This window comes from Hipposideros armiger, unplaced genomic scaffold (genome assembly GCF_001890085.2).
Source record: "Hipposideros armiger isolate ML-2016 unplaced genomic scaffold, ASM189008v1 scaffold_236, whole genome shotgun sequence".
In the NCBI taxonomy this organism is placed as follows: Eukaryota; Metazoa; Chordata; class Mammalia; order Chiroptera; family Hipposideridae; genus Hipposideros; species Hipposideros armiger.
The window spans coordinates 1146242-1168468 of record NW_017731586.1 but is presented as its reverse complement, the minus strand read 5'-3'; the positions used below and the strand labels follow the sequence as shown (position 1 = coordinate 1168468).

General features: G+C 38.8%; 1 protein-coding gene across 1 annotated transcript; it reads left to right on the top strand.

Annotated features, from left to right (window-relative positions):
* The first annotated feature begins 12 nt into the window (after window positions 1–12).
* ARMC10 (armadillo repeat containing 10) lies at window positions 13–22062 on the top strand. The gene is made up of 6 exons (XM_019655129.1): window positions 13–417; window positions 9180–9328; window positions 11908–12042; window positions 15815–15991; window positions 19788–19859; window positions 21096–22062. Exons 1-6 carry the CDS (start codon window positions 279–281, stop codon window positions 21345–21347), a joined length of 924 nt encoding a protein of 307 aa, XP_019510674.1. The 5' UTR covers window positions 13–278; the 3' UTR covers window positions 21348–22062.
* The last annotated feature ends 165 nt before the right edge of the window (window positions 22063–22227 follow it).

Sequence of the window (22227 nt, the reverse complement as noted above, 5' to 3'; positions counted from 1 at the left end):
TGTGCAGCTCTTCACGGAGTCCGGCTCTCCTCTGCAGGCCCCTCGCCCCACCTGGGGGGAGCCGCCGGCGCGGGTCGGGGCCAGAGTGGGCGGTTTTCAGTCTTAGCAGGGCTGTTTCCGGGAGGCGGAGCTCAGACTCCCATTTCCTTTCTCCTGGGGCTGGCGGGCTCCATCCAGCTCGGGCGGCGGCTGTTCCCGCTGGCCTCGGAGACCCCCGCACCGGCCTACACGAGCCTCCGGCTCCAGGCCCCACGCTGCGCCCAGGCCCCAGCGGCAGCATGGGCGGCGCCCGGGAGGCGGGCTGGGTGGCGGCGGGCCTGGTCCTCGGGGCCGGTGCCTGCTACTGCATTTACAGGCTGATGCGGGGCCAGCGGCGAGGCGGCCACCGGCTTCGGCTCCGTCCATCGCAATCTGCAGGTGAGGACGCGGGGTGTTCAGCAGGTGGGCGGGGACAGGGGGACCCCAGGGGTGGGGGTCGAAGACGCCACAGGCGCTCGTGGCTTGCCTGTGTTCTGAGTGAAACAAGGAGCCGAGCCCGAGGAGGAAGGGAGGTCCAGGTATAGCGGGCCGCTTGTCCACTTGATTGGGTGGGTGTGGGGTTCTGAGCCGCTTCCCTGCCTCCACTTCTTTGTTCAAAGTTCTGGGATAACAAAATTGACCAGACTTTCCTACCTGAGTCCGGCGTCACAGCTGAGGATTAGGTTTCTCAAAAGCGGTTGATTGCCTCTCACGTTAAAGCTTGCTCCCGACCTTCGTGTTACCAAAGGGATTCCCTGGCTGTGGACCGGGTGTGGTGGGGCCTGGAGCAGTAGATGAAATTCTCCGTGCAGTTACCTTGGAAGGAAGGACGTCAGAGGGGCAGTTCTGCCTAGACTCTGCCCAGCCTCTGAGAGGGGAGGTACCTTGAAGTCACCAAGGTCCATGTATATATACTAAGTTGCAGAGAGATGCTGGAGATAGAGGTAGATACAGCTATTTCAAAATGGAACAGTTGTCTGCATAGGGGACACCTCCTGGCGGACAAGTACAGGATTAGGTTTCTCTGCCCAGAAGTTGATAGGTGCATTCAGGATTCAAACAATTCGTTGAATGTTCGGGATGTATATTTCAGGTCATGGAAGTTGTTAGGGAAATAAATAAAAATAAAATCTCCTGCCAACTAAGAAACTCCTCTCTACAGATGTACAAAAGAACTAAATAGCTTTATTATGGAATGAGCATTAAACCAGATTGCTACACCCATCACAGGCAATCGGGTAACAGGATTGTAAACACAGAGTTCTCACCCCTTTATGTGCCCAGGCGGATGTAACCTATTTCATCCTACATGTTCTCAAGGTAAACTTGTCCTTAAGAGGACTTGACAGCACCATTCACTATACACATAGTTCACCTTAAGTTCACTGTTAGTTGGGATGGCTATTTATGTTAGCTAATTGCCCTTATCCAGAGGGAAAATAAGACTTCTCAGTATCTCTATGATAAACAGGTGGTTATAACATGGAGCCAGATGCCAAGTCTAAACTCAGAGACAAGGAGATAGCTCGATCTTCCTTAATATTTCAAGCAAATGATCCCAAAGCCCCTAAGAAAGACTTCCTTGGGTTGAGGCTTATTTAAGTTTTAAAAAGATGTATTGGGTTGTCGAAAAAGTCATGACACATTTTTGCAACGAAAAACATAGAGAAAAAATGTCATGACTTTTCCGACAACCCAATATATTTAGGGCTGGCCAAGTGGCTGGCTCAGTTGGTTAAGAGCACGAGGTCTGAGCAACAGGGTCGCCGGTTTGATTCCCACATGGGCCAGTGAGCTGTGCCCAAGCTGAGCTGCTGCTGAGCTGCCAACAGGTGGCAGGATGGCTCAGCTGGTGAGAGCACGTGCTCCTGACAAGGTTGCCGGTTAGACTCCCACATGGGATGATGGGCTACACCCACCCGCAACTAAGCTTGAACACAGCACCTTGAGCTGAGCAGCCATGAGCTGCTAATGGATGGCCAGATGGCAACTGGACTTGGAGCTGAGCTAGCTGCGCCCTCCACAACTAAGATTGAAGGACAACAACTTGGCTGTTCCCCTTCCCCAATTTCCCAACACTGTTCCCCTCCCCCAATTCACCAATAAAATCTTTTTTAAAAAATGTATATTTATATCAAAGAGACAGACAAAGGAATTACAATTACAAGTTTGCTCAAGGAAATGCTCCAAGGGAGTGGGGGTTCGGTTCTTTCCCTTTTGGGACAAGGGAAAAATCCTTTTTTTTTTTTTTTTTAAGATTTGCATTTACCCTTACTTACAAAGCCTAATTTGTTGTCTTTATTTCAGAGAATGTTTCTGTATAAGTAAGCAAGCGGTCAGGTGGCCTGAACTCAGATACCTTCTCACTTATACTGAAAAAGACAGAAAAATGTTGCATTTGATTTTACCAGTTCCTCACATCACCAATACCTTAGGTCATGCAGCTTACAGATTAAGTTGCTCACAGTCCCTTCTTCCTGAAGCTACACCTTTATCTTTGGAAAAGATTGATAAGTAACTCATTTTGTCAGAATCATTCTGGATTTCAGAGGATGATCTTTTTTTAGATTGAGATATAATTGATATAACATTCTTTCGTTTTAGGTGAACAAGATAATGATTTGATATATGTATATATTGCAAAATGATCACCACAATAAGTTTAATTGGCATCCATTACCACACACAGTTTTTTTCTTGTGCCCAGAATTTTTAAGTTACATTCTCTTAGCAGCTTTCAACTATGTAATACAGTATTGTTAACTGTAGTCACACCAAGCTGTACATTACATCCCCAAGACTTATCTTATAACCTGAAGCTTGTACCTTTTGATCACCTTCACCCTTTTTATGTACATGGAGCCATACCACCCTCCCAACCCCCACCACCAATACCAATCAACAATCTATTCTCTGTATCTGAGTGGTTTTTTGTTTGTTTGTTTTTAGATTCTACGAATAAGGGAAATCATACGGTATTTGTCTAGCTTATTTCACTTAGCATAATACCCTCAAGGTCCACCCATGTTGTGTCACATATAACAAGATATCCTTTTTTATGACTGAAATATATATATATATATAAATATAAACTTTTTCTTTATCCATTCATCCAATGATGAACATAGATTGTTTCCTTATCTTGGCTATTGTAAATAATGAGCATGGGGGTGCAGATATCTTTTTGAGATAGTGATTTTGTTTTCTTCAGATAACACCCAGAAGTAAAATTGCTAGATCATATATGGTAGTTCTATTTTTAATTTTTTGAGGAATCTTCATTGTTTTCCATAGTGTCTGTACCAATTTACATTCCACCAACAGTGCACAAGAGTTCCCTTTTTTCTACATCCTCATGAACACTCATTATCTCATGTCTTATTGATGATAGACATTCTGACAAGTGGGAGGTGATAATAGCTCATTGTGCTTTTGATTTGCATTTCCCTGATGCTTAGTGACGTTCAGCACTTTTTCATATATCTGTTGGTCACATTTCTGTCTTTGGAAAAATGTCTATTTGGATCCTCGGCCCATTTTTTAATCAGATTGTTTGAGTTCTTTCTGTATTTTAAATATTAACCCCTTATCAGATACATGATTTGCAAATATTTTCTCAGAAGTTTTTTAGGTTGATGTAATTCCACTTATTTCGCTTTTGTTGTCAAGTCCAAAATATCATACCAAGACCTATGTTAAGGAGCTTACCACCTACGTTTCTACTAGGAGTTATATGGCTTCAGGTCTTATGTTCAAGACTTCAATCCATTATGAGTTTATTTTTGTTTATGGTTTAAGATAGTGGTCCAGTTTCAATCTTTTGCATGTGGCTAATTTTCCCAACATCATTTATTGAAGAGGCTTTCCTTTCCCCATTGTATATTTTTCGCTCCTTGGTCGTAAATTAATTGACCAGATGTGTGGGTTTATTTCTGGGTTTTCAATTCTGTTCCATTAATCTGTGCCTCTGTTTTACGCCAATACCATACTGTTTTGATTTCTGTAGCTTTGTAGTTTATTTTGAAATCAGGACGTGTGATGCAACCAGCTTTGTTCTTCTTTGTCAAGATTGATTTGGCTACTTGACATCTTTTGTGGTTCCATACAAATTTTAGAATAGTTTGTTCTATTTCTATGAAAAAGTGCCATTGGAATTTTGATAGGGATTACATTGAATCTGTAGATTGCTTTGGTGATGTGGACATTTTAGTAATATTAATTCTTCCAATTTATGAGCATGAAATATCGTTCCATTTACTAGTGTCATCTTCATTTTCTTTCTTGAGTGTCTTATAGTTTGCACTATACAAGTCTTTCACCTCCTTAATTAAATTGATTCATAGGTATTCTTTTTGATGCATCTGTAAATAGGATTTTCTTAATTTCTTTCTGATAATTTATTAATGTATAGAAATGCAGTTGGTTTTTTTATATTGATTTTTGTATCCTAACAGTTTTTTGGTGGAGTTGTTAGGGTTTTCGGTATACAATATCATGTTATCTGTGAGTTTTTCTTTTTTTCTGATCTGGATGCTTTTATTTCCTTTTCTTGCCTAATTGCCCTGGCTAGGACTTCCAGTACTACATTGAATGAAAGTAGCAAGACTGGGTATCTTTGTCTTGTTCATGAACTTAGAGGAAAAGCTTTTGGTTTTTCACCATTGAGTATGGCTTGTCATAGCTGGACTTTATTACATTGAGGCACATTCCCTTTATACTCACTGTGTTGAGAGTTTTTCTCATGAATGGATGTTGAGTACTGTCAACTGCTTTTTCTACACCTAGTGAGATGATCATGATTTTTGTCTTTCATCTCTTACTATGGTGTATCACATTGATTTGAGGATGTTGAACCACCTTTGCATCTCAAGGATAAATCCCACTTGATCATGGTGTATGATCCTTTCAGTGTATTGTTTGCTATATTTTGTTGAGATTTTTGCATCTATGCTTATCAGGGATGTTAGCCTATCATTTTCTTCTCTTATGTCTGGTTTTGGTATCAGGGTGATGCTGGCTTCATAAAATGAGTTTGGAAGAGTTTCCCCCCTTTTAGTCTCTGTTTCATTTATTTCTGCTCTAGTCTTTATCTCCTCCCTTGTACTAATTTAGGCTCCCATTGTATGTTAAATTGAAGCCTGCTCCTCAGGCCACAGCTATTTAGATGAGCAAATAGACCTCTTTCAGGGAAAAGCTGGTATCAGTGCACTGCCTCTGCTGGGCCCTGCGGTGTTAGCCATAGTGGGTCTGCTCCAGCCATTAATAACTGTCTCTTAATTCGCGATAGCCTTGTGGGTCTTGTGGACACATACCTCATTGGCTTTCAAAGCTAGATGTTTTGGGGGCCCATTTCTCGGGTGGTAGTCTTAAAAATTGGGGCACAGGATGTAGTATCCAAACCCTTCACTCCTCTGGGGAAAACTGGGAGTTGTAAATTCCTTCCCAATTGTGTATCACTGCAGCAAGGGTGGGGGTTATGGTGAGATTGTCTCTCAGCCTCTTTACCTGTTTCAGTGTGGTTTTTTTCTCATTTGCCCAATGGTGTAGGAGTCACTCAGTTTCTGGATTTATTTCAGAGGGAGTTGTCCCCTCATGTAGCTGTAGATTCGGTGTGTCTGTGGGAGGAGGTGAATTCAGTATCTTCCTACATCCCCACCTTGAACCAGAACTGGATGATCTTTTCTTTGCCTTAAAGTTTAAGAAATTTGTAATTCCTATACTGTTAAGACTGTTTGAGAGCATTGAAAAATATAAGGACACAGTTGCAATTCATTCACCAACCTAATAGCAAAACCTGACAAGGATAGATAGCACAAAAAGACTATAAGTCTTTCTCAATTATGAACAAAGATGTAAAAATCTTAAATATTAACAAATCAAATCCATCCGGGGATGAAAGTAATAATATACCAAGGCCAAATGGACATATAAGGAGGATTTATATTGGGAAATATATTAATGTAATTTATTGCATTATTAGATTAAAAGCAAAAACATGATAACTTCATAATAAAACATTTGAATGTTATCATTTCTGACAAAAACTTGCAGCAAGTTAGGAATAAATAGAAGGAAATGTTCTTAAGTTGATAAAGAGCATCCATCAAAAAGCAAACATATTTAATGGTGAAACACGAGTAGAATCTTAACTAAATTCAAGAACAAGAGAAGGGTGCCTGCCGTGACAGCTACTCTTCACCATTATCCTGGAGTCATAGCTAGCTTGATAAGACAAGGAAAAATGCATAAATATTGGAAAGGAGATAAATTTATAATTAGTAGGTGACAGGTGACATAATGATTTATTTGGAAAAATCCAAGAGAACTGAATAACTTTTAGAAGCAATAAGAGTTTAATAAAGTAACGCGAATGCAAGATAAATATACCCAAATCAATAGTTTTTTGTATATAAGCAATAACAAATTCAGAAATTTGAAAAGATCTCATTCATGATAGCTATAAAAAATTTAAGAATACATCTAGCAAGAAGCCTTTATGAAGACAATTTTAATAAAGGACATGAGACTATCATAAACAGGAAAGCATATTGTGTTCTTGGTTGGAATGATGCTGTACTATGACAATTATCTTGAAATTAATCTGTTATTATTTGGTAGTCACTTTTCATTTCCTTTGAGAGGTGTAATTTCTCCTCAGTTTACTTGAGATGGTGAACCACAGAACCTAAAATTCTTTCACAGTCTTATTGGTACAAAGCTAAGTGGAGAACTAGGACACACGTGTTTGCCTCACTTGTGTAATAGTTCAAAAATTCACCAGTGGAAAAGGTGGGTATTAGGTGATCACCATCCTCTGAAGCAGCAGTTCTCAACCTTCCTAATGCCGCGACCCCTTAATACAGTTCCTCATGTTGTGGTGACCCCCAGCCATCAAATTATTTTCGTTGCTACTCTATAACTGTAATTTTGCTACTGTTATGTAAATATCTTTTTGTTTTCCGATGGTCTTAGGCGACCCCTGTGAAAGGGTCGTTCGACCCCCAAAGGGGTCGTGACCCACAGGTTGAGAACCGCTGCAACGTGTTGAAGAGTTTTAGGTTTATTTCTTTTCTGAAAACGTAATGTGTGGTTTTTATTAAAAATTCAAGCAGAGAAGTTAAGATTTATTGACAAAATTTAAATGAGGCTCATCATTTTAATAGATTAAGAGTGGTCTTGTAGGGAGAAGAGTAATAGATTGGGAGTGAAAATGTCTGGATTCTAAAGCCAGTTTTGTTATTAACCAGCTGTGTGTCCTCTTAATAAAAAAAATAATGAAAATATTCAAGGCCTTCACAATATTCTAGGCACAAAAATTCTTTGAGGCAGACACTATTAATTCCCATTTAATTGATGAAGAAACTGAGGCTTAGAGAGGTTAAGTGTCAGCTTTGGTTAAGTAGCTTGGCTAGAATTAGAGCTAGACAGTCTGTCACCTTAGGGCTGGCTTATTTTAAACAAACACATTGCACTTCCTCCCTTCAAGTGAAAAGTCTGTGATTTAACATTTTTCCCTATAAAATTTTGACTATTTATAATTTACATGTCTATAAAATTTTTTTTAATGGCTTTGTGGAAAAATGTATAAGGAAGTAATAGGATTTTGAAATGTCTTAGAAGTATGGATAAGTTAAATTTATCATATTTCTGCCATATGTTTATGTAGAAAATCACACAACTTCAGAGTTGTGTAGGAACGTTTAGAACCAGTTATAGTCTTAGATCAACCCTTTTATTTTACAGATGAGAAAACAGAGACCCAAAAAGAGGTTAGTGACTTGGCTACAGCTTTGTGTTTTCATTTCTGTGGTCTCTGCTACCAATTCCTGTGCGACTTTAGGCAAATCTTTAAGTGAATCTGGCTTCAGTTTCCTGGTGTGTAAAATGAGAGGTTTGGATGAACCCCAGCATTCTTTCCATTCTAAACATCTGTGTTTTTGTCCTTCTTTGGTTTATCTTTTCAAGTATTCTTTAGGTGAAACCCTGTTTTATAAGGTGTAAATGAGGCAAGTAGTGGTTTCAGGGGCCCAGAGATCCTGATTATAAGACTTGGGAGTGAGAATCTGCTGACTGTTTAGCTTTTAGATTTTCCTGACAGTTGATTTTTTATTTGGCTTCTTTGGGACATCATATCACATATCTGTTCCCATAATCTATACTTAACCTTTTCCTTCATATTTTTTTCTGATTCTTCTTTAAGCAGTATTCATAATTATTTTAATTATAGCAATAATACACGTTTATTGTTTGAAAAATTCAGAAAGTACTCATTAGCATAGGGTATAAAATAAAAGTTACTTCTTATGCCAGCACCCAAAGATCGCCACTTATAATAATTGGGTATATATTTTTAAAAAGAAAAAGTACAGATGTGACATCATACAGTACCTATCATTGTATAACCTTCTGCTGTCCACCTACCCGCCCCACACACCCAGCCATGTACTGTGAATACTGTCTGACCTATAATCATAGTTTTACTTTTAAGGAATCATGTTCTATGTTTATAACAGAAAAAGGGTTTCTGTTTTTCCTGTGGTGATTTCTGTAAAAAGGATTTTTTTTAAAGGTTAGAGCTATAAATTCTAAAAGTCACTGAGCAGACCCAGCATTTGACTATTATAACTTTTATTCAAAATAACAGCTTTTCTTTTGTCATCACCCCCGGCAAGACTATCATTCTAGCATCCCAGTCATCAATGCTTTATTCATATAAACCAAACAAAAATGCCATACCTGAAACACTCCCATAACTTTTCCTCTGCCTGAGATGCTTTTAAAATTGGGATCAGAGAAGTTTGTTTAATGTAAATCCTATTCCTATAGGCAAGTGTTTCATTGGATGGGTGTACCTGATTTTCAAAAGCAACAGAAAATGCAGTTGGCGTTAGGGGTATATGTTATTTGCATGCAGTGTCTTCCTGAAAGAAAATACCAAGTGACTAATTCCTTAATGTCTGTAAGCCTCAGGTTCCCATATGTAAATTGAGAAGTATAATAGTATCTTCTTCCTAGGGTTACTTGAGGATTAAATGAGATAAAGCATATAAAGTTCTTAACACTGTGCCTGGTATCAGAGTATGCATTCAATACTGTTTTAAAATTCTTTTAAATCTCATATTGATTTTAGGTGAACTTTAAATAATTTTCTTCTTATGCAGAAGACTTAACCAATGGTTCATATGATGATGTCCTAAATGCTGAACAACTTCAGAAACTCCTTTACCTGCTTGAGTCGACTGAGGATCCTGTAATTATCGAAAGAGCTCTGGTCACCCTGGGTAACAATGCAGCCTTTTCAGCTAACCAAGTAAGTACCCCGGTCTCAGCCGACAGGCTCCTCCTGCTCGCACACCAGCAGTGATTGTGACCTGCGGCAGTCACCTCCCAGAGCCTCAGTTTCCTCATCTCCACAATGTGGCTGCTTATACCTCACGAAGGTTTGTTTACTTCTGAAAAGTGAAGCCTAATAGTAATGTGACTATTAATAGGTTTCTAGATCCCTAGGAAGTTGGTCACAGATATCACATTCGTAATGCCTATATCTAATTAATACTTAGCATTGCATGGCCTTTTTAAGTACTTAAAATTGGGCAGAACAATGAAAGCATCTGACATTTAAGTGCATACTTTCCACTGATGTAGGGGGGCCCTGGACCACTCTGACAAGCACTAGCCAATGGAAACAGCTTCTACAAGTAGAGACTTAACACCAAGGCTAAAGAGCTTAATTTGAATGTTCTCTTCTCCCTGCCACCATGAGAAAGAGTAGAAAATTTTTTGCAATTATTTTCAGCTAATGCCCTTTGTTAACATTGTCATGAATGCAAAATTTTCAATTTATACTTTATTTCAGTCCAGTTTTCTCTGTATGGCAAGGTTTTCTGTAAAGCTGTAGAGATTTATAACAAAATATAAAGAATGTCTGTGTTTTGCTCACATTCTTTCAGTTGAAAGCGATAAATCCAGCTTAAATTATTTTAAACCAAAAAGGAAAAATATTGAGCTGTTAAGTTGGACATTCAAGAATAGCATTAGTTTCAGGCACAAGTGAATACAGTTCAAGGTTACAAAAAGTGTTATCAGAGCCCTCTCTTCCTCTGTCTTTTGGCTTTGCTTACCCCTGCTTCTTTTTGTGTATCTGCCCACAAAGAGGTCCCCTGAAATTACTGGGAGAGAAAGAAAGCCACTGGCCTCTCAAGCCTTCATCCCTGTAGCTCATAACCCAGAAGGTGGAGTTGCTGTGCTAGAATCAAGTGCCAATCCTTTGGATCAGTTGCTGAGGGAGGCACCGTGGACCACGATTAGCAAGGCCTGGCTCACAGGAGCATCCTGAGCCCAACGGCAGGGTGGATGTGAACACAGTGGACCAGCAGTCCCACAGGGATAGAGGAGGTGCCTGGCAAACAAAACAACAGATGATGACTACTTATTAGCATGCCTGTATTGGGGTCTTTTTGATGCCACAGTTTTATATCCCTCTGAAACAAACTGTACTCAAAGTGGGTCAGTAGCCACTGTGAATAAGTACTTTATTGGACAATGGGAGTTAGTGCCTTGATCTGCTTTACCAGTCCAGTGTAAAAAAAAAACAAAAACAAAAGCTGTTTTCTAGTAACCATGAGTCCTTGGGAAGAACCAGAACCTAGAGTTGCAGAGGGAAAGTTTTTCTTCTCTCAGTGCTATGCCCACCCTTAACAGAGTGGTGTATTGGGCTGTTGGTTAAAAAGTGAATGATGGCAAAATACTTTTTCTTCTATTCTGATAGAGCATCTAGTCTTAGCCTGACAGTAGTCATTTTCAGCTTATTTTTTTAATAAGAATTAAAGCAATTGATGTGTCTTTCAATGTTGGGGCCAAAGGTACATAGTAACATAGTATTGCAGTCGACTGAGAAATCTTCAGGTTATATTTACTTTGAAAATTTTGACACTGTTGTTCAAACTGTGGAACTCCAATTTTTCAAGATGTTTATAGGTGTTCCTTCTACTCCAGACACTGAAAAAAGACCCTCTTTTTGTGTACAGTTCATAGAAATACACTTGACTCTTGAACAACGCAGGAGTTGGGAATGCCAACCCCTGCACACTCAAATCCATGTATAATTTCTGACTCCCCAAAAACTTAACTACTAATAGCCTACTGTTGATGGAAGCCACACCAATAACATACAATCGATTAACACATACTTTGTGTGTTATATATGTACTGTATTCTTACAATTAAAGTAAGCTAAAGAAAAGAAAGTTAGTAAGGAAATTATAAGAGAATATACATTTATATTATTTATTGAAAAAAATCCACATATAAATGGACTCATGTAGTTCAAACCCATGTTGTTCAAGTGTTAGCTATACTATATTCAATACACCCCCTTGGAGATTCTCTGTGCACATGGGCATTAATGCATCACAATAAAGAAATATGTTTAATTTGTTATCCCCTAAGTTTCTCAACTTCACCATGAAATTTCCCTTTTTTTAAATGGAATGAATATCTGTTAACATCTCGAAGGATTAGTGTTCCAAAGAATACATTTTAGCAAACACTGCTTTAGTATTCTAAATCATAATACTTTTCCAAATTTGTATGTAATATAAAAGTCATATAACTAATCTCAAAGTAAAATAATTTTGTTTGTAAATTGTTTGAGATCATTATAATAATCCTGAAAATCTTTATTGTGTATTGCCATGCTATAGTTTAAATAATTACATATCTTAATTTTACTTTCTTTACCTATATTATGGATAGTAATGTTTTTTAAAGAATAGGAATTATAGATAGTATATAGGACAGGTATTTCCAAAGACTCATTTTTATTTGGATGCAAAGAATTCAATGAAGAGAGGTGCATATTGAAGTTATGGTCCTGTGTTTTCCCTTTAGGTCGTTATTCGTGAATTGGGTGGTATTCCAGTCGTTGGAAGCAAAATCAATGATCCCAACCACAGTATTAAAGAGAAAGCTTTAAATGCACTGAATAACCTTAGTGTGAATGTTGAAAATCAAATCAAGATAAAGGTAAGTTATCTAAAATCACAAATGTGTAACATCTATAAATGAAAGAGAAAATAAAAAAGTGATGAAATTTTAGTAGGCCATAACTTTATGGCCAAGAATTTCCTTAATTTTTTCCCAGCTTTGTTGAGATGTAAATGATATGTAACATTGTGTGAGTTTAAGGTAATGATTGGATACACATACTCGTATATATGGCAAAATTCACTAACACCTCCATCACCTCACATAATTACCACCTGTTTTTTCCCTGTGGTGAGAACATTTAAGATCTAGTCTTCTAGCAACTTTCAAGTATATAATACAGTATTATTAACTAGAGGTACCCTGGTGTACATTAGATCCCAGAACTTGCTCATCTTAATAACTTTAAATTTGTACCTTTGGACAAATATGGCTCCATTTCCCCCATCCCCCAGCCCCTGGCAATTAACCATATTACTCTGTTTGTATGAGTTTGGCTTTTTTAGATTCTCTATATAAATGAGATCATTGAGTATTTGTCTTTCTCTGTCTGACTTATTTCAGTTAGCATAATGTCCCCAAGGTCTATCCATGTTGTTGTAAATAGCAGGATTTCCTTCTTTTTTATGGTTGAATAATATCCCATTGTGTATATCACACCTTATCCATTCAACCATCCACAGACACTTAGGTTGATTCTCTGTCTTGGTTATTATGAGTAATGCTGCAGTGAACATGGGGGTGCAGATATCTCTTTGAGATAGTGATTTCATTGCCTTCAGATCTATATACCCAGAAATGGGGTTGCTGGAACATATGGTAGTTCTATTTTTAATTTCTTGAGGTACCTCCATACTATTTACCATAGTCACTATACCAATTTACATTCCCACCAATAGTGAATGAGGGTTCCTTTTTTCCACATCCTTGCCAACACTTGTTATCTCTTGTCTTTTTGATAATAGCCCTTCTAATGGGCATGAGATGATGTCTCATTGTGTTAGTGAATTGCATTTCCCTGAATAGTGATGTTGAGCATGCTTTCATGAAACTGTTGACCACTTCCATGTCTTCTTTGGAAAAACGTCTATTCATGTCCTCAGCCCATTTTTTATTGGAGAATAACACAGAGAAGAGAGGGACCTGAGCTAGCCAATAAAAGATGCAGTGAACTTTTTTGAATTTGGGGTTCAGTTGAATCCAAATGTGATAAAGGAAACAGGCCAGAGTCAGATAATATCAACAGAAAGATACAATAAATTAGGAAATTATGTTAATTCAGCATTTATTGAGTTCCTGCTCTGTGGTACAGAGTTTAGAAATGAACATGATTAACTTTTTTTAAGAAAGCTAGAAGGAGAAATAAGGCAAGTCCGTAAGTAGTTATAATTCAAGGCAGAGCATGATGAAGTACTTTAAGGAAAAATATAAGTGAAACATTCTTGAGTATATAGAAAGGGGACATCGCATCCAGAAGTGCTGGTAACAGGTAGCGTGTGACCTGGCTCTTAAGAATGTCGAAGGTTTCTATAGGTAGAGTGGGGAGGAGGGAATTCCAAGAGAAGGAACCGGGTGAGGTAGACCCATCTCCAGGAATAACTCAGCTGGCCCATTTGGTAACCTTGCTGCTTGAATTGAAATGGTGAAAAAATTCAGAGATAATAGGGATGTAAATGCTCAACACATTTTAGGAAATGCTTTGAAAGACAACAGAAATCTTATGAAAATACATGATTTATAAAGAGTTAAGGAAATGCTGTTTTTTTAAAAGGATACACGTGTCATAAAATAGTGACCAGAGAGAACCAGTTGACTTGTAACTATCATTTAGATCTTGAAACCAGATTAAATATTTAATCTTTCTTTGCTTTACTGCCATTACTTTTCTTATTATGGTAACATGGATCATTTGGATATTTTTTAAGAGTTAATACTGGCTGGTCCCCACTGCGACCTGAGGAGGTGGTGCCATGGCCGGGACCATGACCCCTGGTCCCCTCACCCTGGACCACTATGCCTCTCATCCCTGGGATGGTGACCCCCACCTCCCTCACCACAGTACAGCGTCCTCTGCCCTTCAGGACATGACTCCCATCATCCTGACTCCGGGACTGTGACACCGCTCACCCCCAGCAGGGCTACCCTGTCCTGCATCACTCCACTTTTTTTCCAAATAAAAATTATATTTAAGGTGAAAAAAAAAATATTGGCTAATGAAACAATCTATAATTTCTTAGCATTTTGTTTGTATTAGGAAATTTTTCTTACCTGTTAGAACTTTTGGTGGAGTTCAGATTTAGTTAGGTGAATACCAATTATCTGCAAGACAATTTTTCCAAGGTGGAAAGATTGTGGCCGTAGAAAATAAGTTTCAGAAAACTGTCCATCGTACTGGGTTTAGTTCTCTCATGTGTAAATAGTATTGCCTGCATTGTGTTACTTTTTGCCAGTGGTGGTTAATACCAAGTGTGCCCAAAAATGCATATAAGCAGAGACTTCGGTCACTGTTGCTCAAGCAGTAGTTCGCCATAATCAGAAGTGTCTGGATGATGATGGTAACCACTTTGAGCAACTCTTGTAATTGTAGAAGTCAAACCTGACTTGTATTCATCTTTTGTTATCAGTATATATTGAGTATTTCAATTTTAAAAGTTTTTTTCCTTTCTTAAAATGTGTAGATATATTTTTTTGACACCCTCTGTATTATGAAGGAGTAGTTAATATACACACACCTAGGTAAAAAAGAACCTTGGGCTAAATATAGTTTTGCCTCTGCTTACTTATTTTTTTTAATTTCACATCGTTTTCATCTTTTTTTTTTTTTTTTAAGATTTTATTGGGGAATTGGGGAAGGGAACAGTGTTGGAGAAGGAACATTGTCTTTTTCCAGGACCCATCAGCTCCAAGTCAAGTTGTTGTCCTTCAGTCTTAATTGTGGAGGGTGCAAGCTCAGCTCCAAGTCCAAGTCCAGTCGTTGCTTTCAATCTCGTTGCGGGGCTGGGTGGGTCGGGGGGGTGGGACGCAGCCCACCATCCCATGCAGGAGTCAGACCAGCAACCTTGTTAAGAGGATGCGCTCTCACCAGCTCAGCGGCAGCTCAGCTCGGGTGCAGCATCACTGGCCCATGTGGGAATCAAACCAGCAACCCCGTTGCTCAGAGCTCATGCTCTAACCAACTGAGCCACCCAGTTGGCCCTCTGCTTACTTTTTAATAGGACTAACTCTATAAAGAAAAATTCCTTTCTTTTCACTTTGTTGTCGTGTCCCGTCCCCCGTCCGTCCGTCCGTCCGTCCCCCCCCGACATCCTTCACTTCTAACTTGATGTAATTACTAGACCCTACTGGTAAGGTGCTTACATGATACAAAGTGGCGTCACATGTTTCTCCTTAATGCTGGTGTGCCCAGACCAGTTGACACAGTAAGGGAGACTGAGGTGGGAGGCCCCTAATGAGGGAGAGGCCACTGGTGTTAAGATCATGGCCTCAGGAATTGCACACTGGTCCTGTACTGGTGACTTATACTGGGCAAGGAATCCAAGCTCCTTGAAGACATTAGAGTCCTTTTCTGTAAACTGGCCATAATAACACCCGCTTCATTACAGTTGTAGATTAAGTGGGGTATATTTATAAAATGCCCGGCACAGTGCCTGGCATTAATGAAGGCAGCTTTAAAAGAAAGTCACCAAACTCTTTTCTGAGGAGCCAGTCTCATCCTGAACAGTTCCCATGCTCCACTGTGTAGAAAAGTTACTGTTTAATAGAAAAATTTTGGAGATTCTAAGATGCTCACTTTTTCCCCCCCTGCTTCCAGGTATATGTTAATCAAGTCTGTGAGGATGTCTTCTCTGGTCCCCTGAACTCCCCCGTGCAGCTGGCTGGACTGAGATTGTTAACCAACATGACAGTTACCAACGACCACCAACACATGCTTATCAGCTACATTACAGACCTGTTCCAAGTGTTGCTGACAGGAAATGGAAGCACCAAGGTACAAAAGAAGTGGTTATTACTTGACGTATGAAGAGATATTGCATCAAGCTTATAAGATTGGAAATGAATTTATAGGTCTCAAAAAAGAGAAAGTTTAAAGTTTATTAAAAACCCTTACATAGGTCCAAGGAAAGTAAATTGTTTTTATCCTAATACTGAATTTCAAAATTAACTTGTGAAAACTATCTACTTCACTTATTCGTAGATTGGAATTCATTTGGTTTTCTGCAAAGCAGTTTACCTTTTACTGAAGTGAAGTAGCTGACTTCTCCCCCACCCCCCATCAGATATAGGAACATTGTGAGTAAATGGAATCTTTGAGTGATAGTGCTGGTTAATTTTTGCTTACCTTAGGGTTAACAAAACATTTTGTTGACTCAGCCATTATTGGTTGGAAAATAAAGTTGTAGTATTGGATCTCTGCTTCATTTTGACCTCTTATGAAGACGTAGGAGGCAACAGATTGAGCTGAATTAAGGATCTCAGGAGATACCCTATGAAAGTTATTTGAGCAACCCTTCATATTAGTGTGCATTCTTATCAAGTGCCATTTTTCAAGAAATAGCATAAAAACAGAAGGTAGGCTAATCAAAGTTTCTGATTAGTTGGGTTGATCCAGTGTTTCACTCTACTGGTCTCCTTTCTCTGGCACAGTTGAGTGAGAAATGGACAAGCATTTTAGGAGGACCAAACGCGAAGCCAGACTCCAAATACTCATTGCCACTGGTTATTTCTGAGGTTATCAAATTGTAAGTACAGGAGAACCTCACAATAGTCCTTTTAAAATTCGTTCTAAGATGTTTTTATATGGGCTTTCCACATTTCCAGTAGCCAAACTAACTTGGATCTGATACAAATAAGGCATTCAAGGGTAAATGTAATCATCATATTAGCAATATTTTAACAGTATTGCTCCATTCATTAGGCAATTTCCAAAACGCATGCCGCCATCCTCTCTCCAGTGGAGCAGGGTGACCTCCAGCCCGAGTTCCCATGGAACTCTCCCTCCCCTCTCGCCCATGGTGTTGCAGCTGTAGGAAAAATCTCTCTGCCTCTGCAGCTGCTTTACCCAAAACCTCAGAGGAGCGCTGAGTTCAGAGCCAGCAGAGTCTGTCCTCGGGCTGTATAGATCTGTCTCACACATGGTCTACATTTCAATATATTTTATGACTTTAAAGGTGACTCACACCACAATAGTACGTTCTATTTTTGTTTTTCCATTACATTGCCTAGTGTGGTATTTCTGGGATAGAAAATTTGCTTTCTTGGTCTGTCTGGGAAGCTAACCAATTATAACATTGTTTCTCCATAAAAAAATGAGTTTAAAATTCCAACTTGCAAATCAACTCTTGGATAGTAATCCATTGGTAAGTGGGAAAATGTGTCCATTTTATATATTTTCTTAGTACATAACCACCAAGATGACATTTTAAAATCTTATTTTTAATAAGTGGTCTCACTGTATTATAATATCCTTGTGGGTACAACACTGATTCACAACTAAATACAAATAGTAGTGGGAGATTAATGTAAATAAACCTTGTGTTTGCCACATCTGCAGTTGAGAGTGAAGAAAACTAATGGCTTAAAAGAAATACCTTGGAGTCGCCACAAGGTGGCACATGTGATAAGAAAGAGAGAACAATGTGGTTTCAAACCAAAATACATATAGCTGTGTAATCTGTAATTGTACTCTAACTTTATATATATTTTTTCACGTTTACCTCCCTTCTGCAGAGTACAGCAACATGAATTTTAGTTCAGGATATTAAACAGCTATTGCTGTGACTATTCCCTGGTTGTAAACCTGCCCTTGCTGACACTAGTGGGCCTGTTAGATTCTACTGACTTCATCCAGGATTATTTCATAGGTTTGGGACCATCCTTTTTCAGAACTCTTGGCCCTGTTTTCGTAAGCAAAACTTGATTGACATTGGAGACAAGTGTTTATTCCTAGCATTTACTCTCGGTGTTGCTGGCCGCCAGTCAGGCCAGACCAGATCTGATAGTGGCTCCAGGGAGTGCGCTCAAGAAAGGTCAGAAGTCATCTTTACTTTTACCTTAGAGACTAATGTATAGAGGATGTCTGTTTGAAAAACATGATCCCTGCATACACATGAAACTGTTACCCATGGCTTCCACTGGGGAGTGGGACGGGCAGACAGGATGGCGGTGTTTGTTTTTACCGTCTTCCCTTCTGCATTGTTTGAAATACATCATGACCATTTATTCATTTTATTTAAAAAATTAAATTTGATTAAAAAATAAATTAAGCAAAGCCATATATCCTCCTCCTCAATGAACAAATTAGCATGTACAACATGATCAAAGGAATAGGTGAGTATATAGGGTAGGTAAAGACCAGAGAAAAATACCAAAACTATCTAATAGTCATCATTTCTAGTCATGGAAATAGGGGTAAATATCCTTTTCCTTTGTGCCTGTCTTTTTTTTTTTTTTTTCCTTAATGTTCTATAGTAAACACATAATGCCTTTATGATCCAAGTTTTATAAAATAAACATCGGGAAGTTCCTTCCCAGGTCTAGTGAAGGACACATTTTGCTGACTTCAGAACCCTTCCCCGCTCCTTTCTGTAATTTCAAGGCCTTGTAGAAAGTACAGTCTTACATGACCTTTGCTTTTTTTTTTTTTTTTAAAGATTTTTATTGGGAAACTGGGGGGATAGAAACAGTGCTGGGGAATTGGGGGAAGGGGAACAGACAAGTTGCTGTCGTTTTGTTCTTCAGTCTAGTTGTGGAGGACGTTGCTTCACTGGCCCAAGTTGGCACCATCATTGCGCTCTTCCCAGGCGAGGCAGATCAGTCGCCGGCTTCTGGACGGCCGCTCACTGCGGCTGCTCGCTACATACGGTAGCCCATGGCAACCCACTGCCACAGGGGCTGCAGCCTATGCCATCGCCTGCGACTCAGGGCAGCCCAGCTCCAGGTTGAGCTGTTGTTCAGCATCTTAGCTGTGGAGGGCAGTGTCACTGGTCCTCATATGTGGGATCCGAACCGGGGCCCTCTGGCGTCCCAAGCCAGTTCTTAACCACCGCGCCACTCGGCCGGCCCTGACCTTTGCTTTTAAAGTAGGAATTCTATTTGAATGTTTTGATCACTAACTTTTCAGTTATAACTGATTAGAATGCTGATATTTTAGCAACCCAGCTATAAGTTAACATTGGTTTGCTGACTATTTATAGCACTGCCTATTTAAATGATTGTAAAATGTTTTTCACATAAAAAAGGTAAGTTTAAAGATTCATTGCAACCTACTAAAAAGGGCCATATTGTTTGTTATTTTAGTCTTGGTAACCGAACTTCAGAATTTTTCATACTTAAATAAACTGAGCTTTGAGATTCCTTTTTTGTTCCAAAGATCTTATTTCATCTAACAGTAATCATAATAAAGATCATGTATGTAACCTATGTTAAGCTTACCATGTATTAGGTATGCATGTGGGTGGGGGGTGGATATTGAAAACATTTCACAATATTCTCCCTATCTCCCTAACGATGTCATTGGAAAATAACACTGCTGTGTGGTAAGTGCTCTGAGAGTGGTGCCAAATGTTATCAGTGTCAAGACAGAGAGAGAATAAGCATCGAGAGAGAGACACCCCTTTTACACCCTTTTTACGTAAGATGAATTGAGACTCCTCCATGGAGTAGAGAGAATTTGAGCCAGACCTTGAAGCATAGGTAGGACTTTAAACTGTGGACGTGGTAAGTGGACAGGGAGAGAAAATTCATGCTTGCTAGTCTGAAATAAACCAATATTATTCTTATTTCAGGTTCAAGTTTTGAAACTGCTTTTGAATTTGTCTGAAAATCCAGCCATGACAGAAGGACTGCTTGGTGCCCAAGTAAATAGCTTACATATTTGTTTTGTAAATAAATATACAAATATATAGATTTCGACAGGTAGATGTGGATAGATTTATCCCTTTTAAAATGTTAACAGGGATTATCGTAGGAGTGTTTTGTGTTGTTTTTTTTTTTTGGCTTAAACAACAGAAATATGTTTTTCACAGTTTGGAGGCTGGGAAATCCAAGATCAGTGTGCTGGCAAATTGGGCTCCCGTAAGGGCCCACATCAGAGTTTGCAGCCTGCTGCCTTTTCACTATCTCCTCACTTGAGAAGGACATCCTAGGGTTCCACCCTCATGACCTCATCTCTAAACCTAATCACCTCCCAAAGGTCCCACCTCCAATACCATCACATTGGGGACTGGGGCGTCAACATGTGAATTAGGGGTGGCAGAGGGAACACATTCAGTTCTGAGGAGCAATACTGTGTGGTAGAGGTTGTGGGGTTTCTTTTTTTGGGGGGGAGGTCTTTTCGCCTAGACGCATTTTCCTAAATTTTTTGTAATGAGCATATTTTACTTTTTAAAAAAATCATTTTTGAGACGTTCTCCCTAGCAAAAATAAATTTTAATTTTTGTCTACCCAGTTGGGGAAATTACGTCATCACATCTTTTCTACTTGACCTGTTTGTGTTCTCATATATCTTACTACATGAAACACTAATATTTAATTAGTCCCCAGCATGTGCCAGATGCTGGGCTAAGTACCATGATACACCCGAGTACAGTAGAACATGGTGCTTGTCCGCATGGAGCTGATGGTGCTGGAAGAGAGACAAATACGTAACAAACGAACAAGAGAATGAAAAGCGATGACAAGTGTTGAGGAAGCAAAGGCGGTGTGGAGACAGAATGGACCCCAGCCCCTGTGGAAAAGGGACCGTATTGAATTCATCTGCTCATCCATGCAGTGTGGGTGTGCCATAAATGTTTGGTGAATTAATGAGTTCCTATGAAGACTATGATGAAGCTTAAAAAGGAAATGGGTGTTTTCCCTAATGAGTCCATTCTGGGATTCCAAGGAAATAACTATTTTTCAGCAAAAACACAAAACCTCTTTTCCATTAGTATACAGTGTGGGGGTGCATAAGATTTCATTTATGTTATACAATCTTAGGGATAATCTTTTAGGACAAGATTTTTTAAATGTACTCAATGCAGTTTTAAAATGTAAAAAAATGCATGAAAAATGTTTTCATATATTAAAATAATACTCACTGTTTCCTATTGCAGGTGGATTCGTCATTCCTTTCCCTTTATGATGGCCACACAGCAAAGGAGATTCTTCTTCGAGCTCTTACATTATTTCAGAATATAAATAACTGCCTCAAAAAGGAAGGCCATTTAGCTAGTCAGTCTACTTTCACTAAAGGTTCACTGTTTTTCCTGTTATATGGAGAAGAATGTGCCCAGAAAATGAGAGATTTACTTAATCACCATGATGCAGATGTGAAGGAAAAGGTAACAGTAATACCCAAATTCTAACTGGTTGGTCCTGTTTTTCCAGGGAAATGCAGTCTGGAAGTAATGTGCAGAATTTAGTTTTCTTCTTCCTTCCAAAGGGATTCTTTTAGCTGCTGAATTTAAACAGTAAATATCACATTTCATCATTTACACAGCTATACCTTGCCATGGTCTTGTGGTTTATTTTGGACCATTCTATTGATACCAAATGAATATAACAGCTTGTTCTGAAACAGTTATTTCTTTTTATTTGCTATTTGCTGAAATATGTCAATTATTTTCTCTACGTGAAATGACAGTGACCTTATTATGTGTAAGCTACCCTTGTTTCCTGTGATTTGAGAGCATTAGTTGATTAACTAGTTGTTTCAGAACTGCCATAGGAATGACCTTGTTCTTTTAGTAGCAGTGAGATTCTGAGCTCTCCAGTCCACCTGCCAGCCTAGCCGTACTGCTTTCAAAAGTCTGTTCTCATCATTAGAATCTATTCTAGTCAATGAATGTTGTAAATGTTAAGGAGAAATGTTTCCAAGTACTCACCCACTCCCATTCAATGTGCTAGTATGTAAGGATGCTATGTATAAAATACTGAGATCATTCAAAATGTGCATCTGTAGGAATTGGTTAAATCAGTTATCTAGTCTTAAAATAACGAAGCAATTCTAAATGTACTAATGTGGAAAGACACCTATGAACTATGGATGTGCTTTTTAAATAAAAAATATTTATGCTTATCTATGGATAGAACACTTCTGGAATGATAATCAGACTCCCGGGAGTAGAATTGGGGAGTAAGAAAATTACTTCGCTATGTATACCTTCTTCTACTGTTTGAATTTTTTATTGTGGCATAAATTTTATAATAATTTTTTAAATAAAAAAGAAAAAATAATTCACAAGG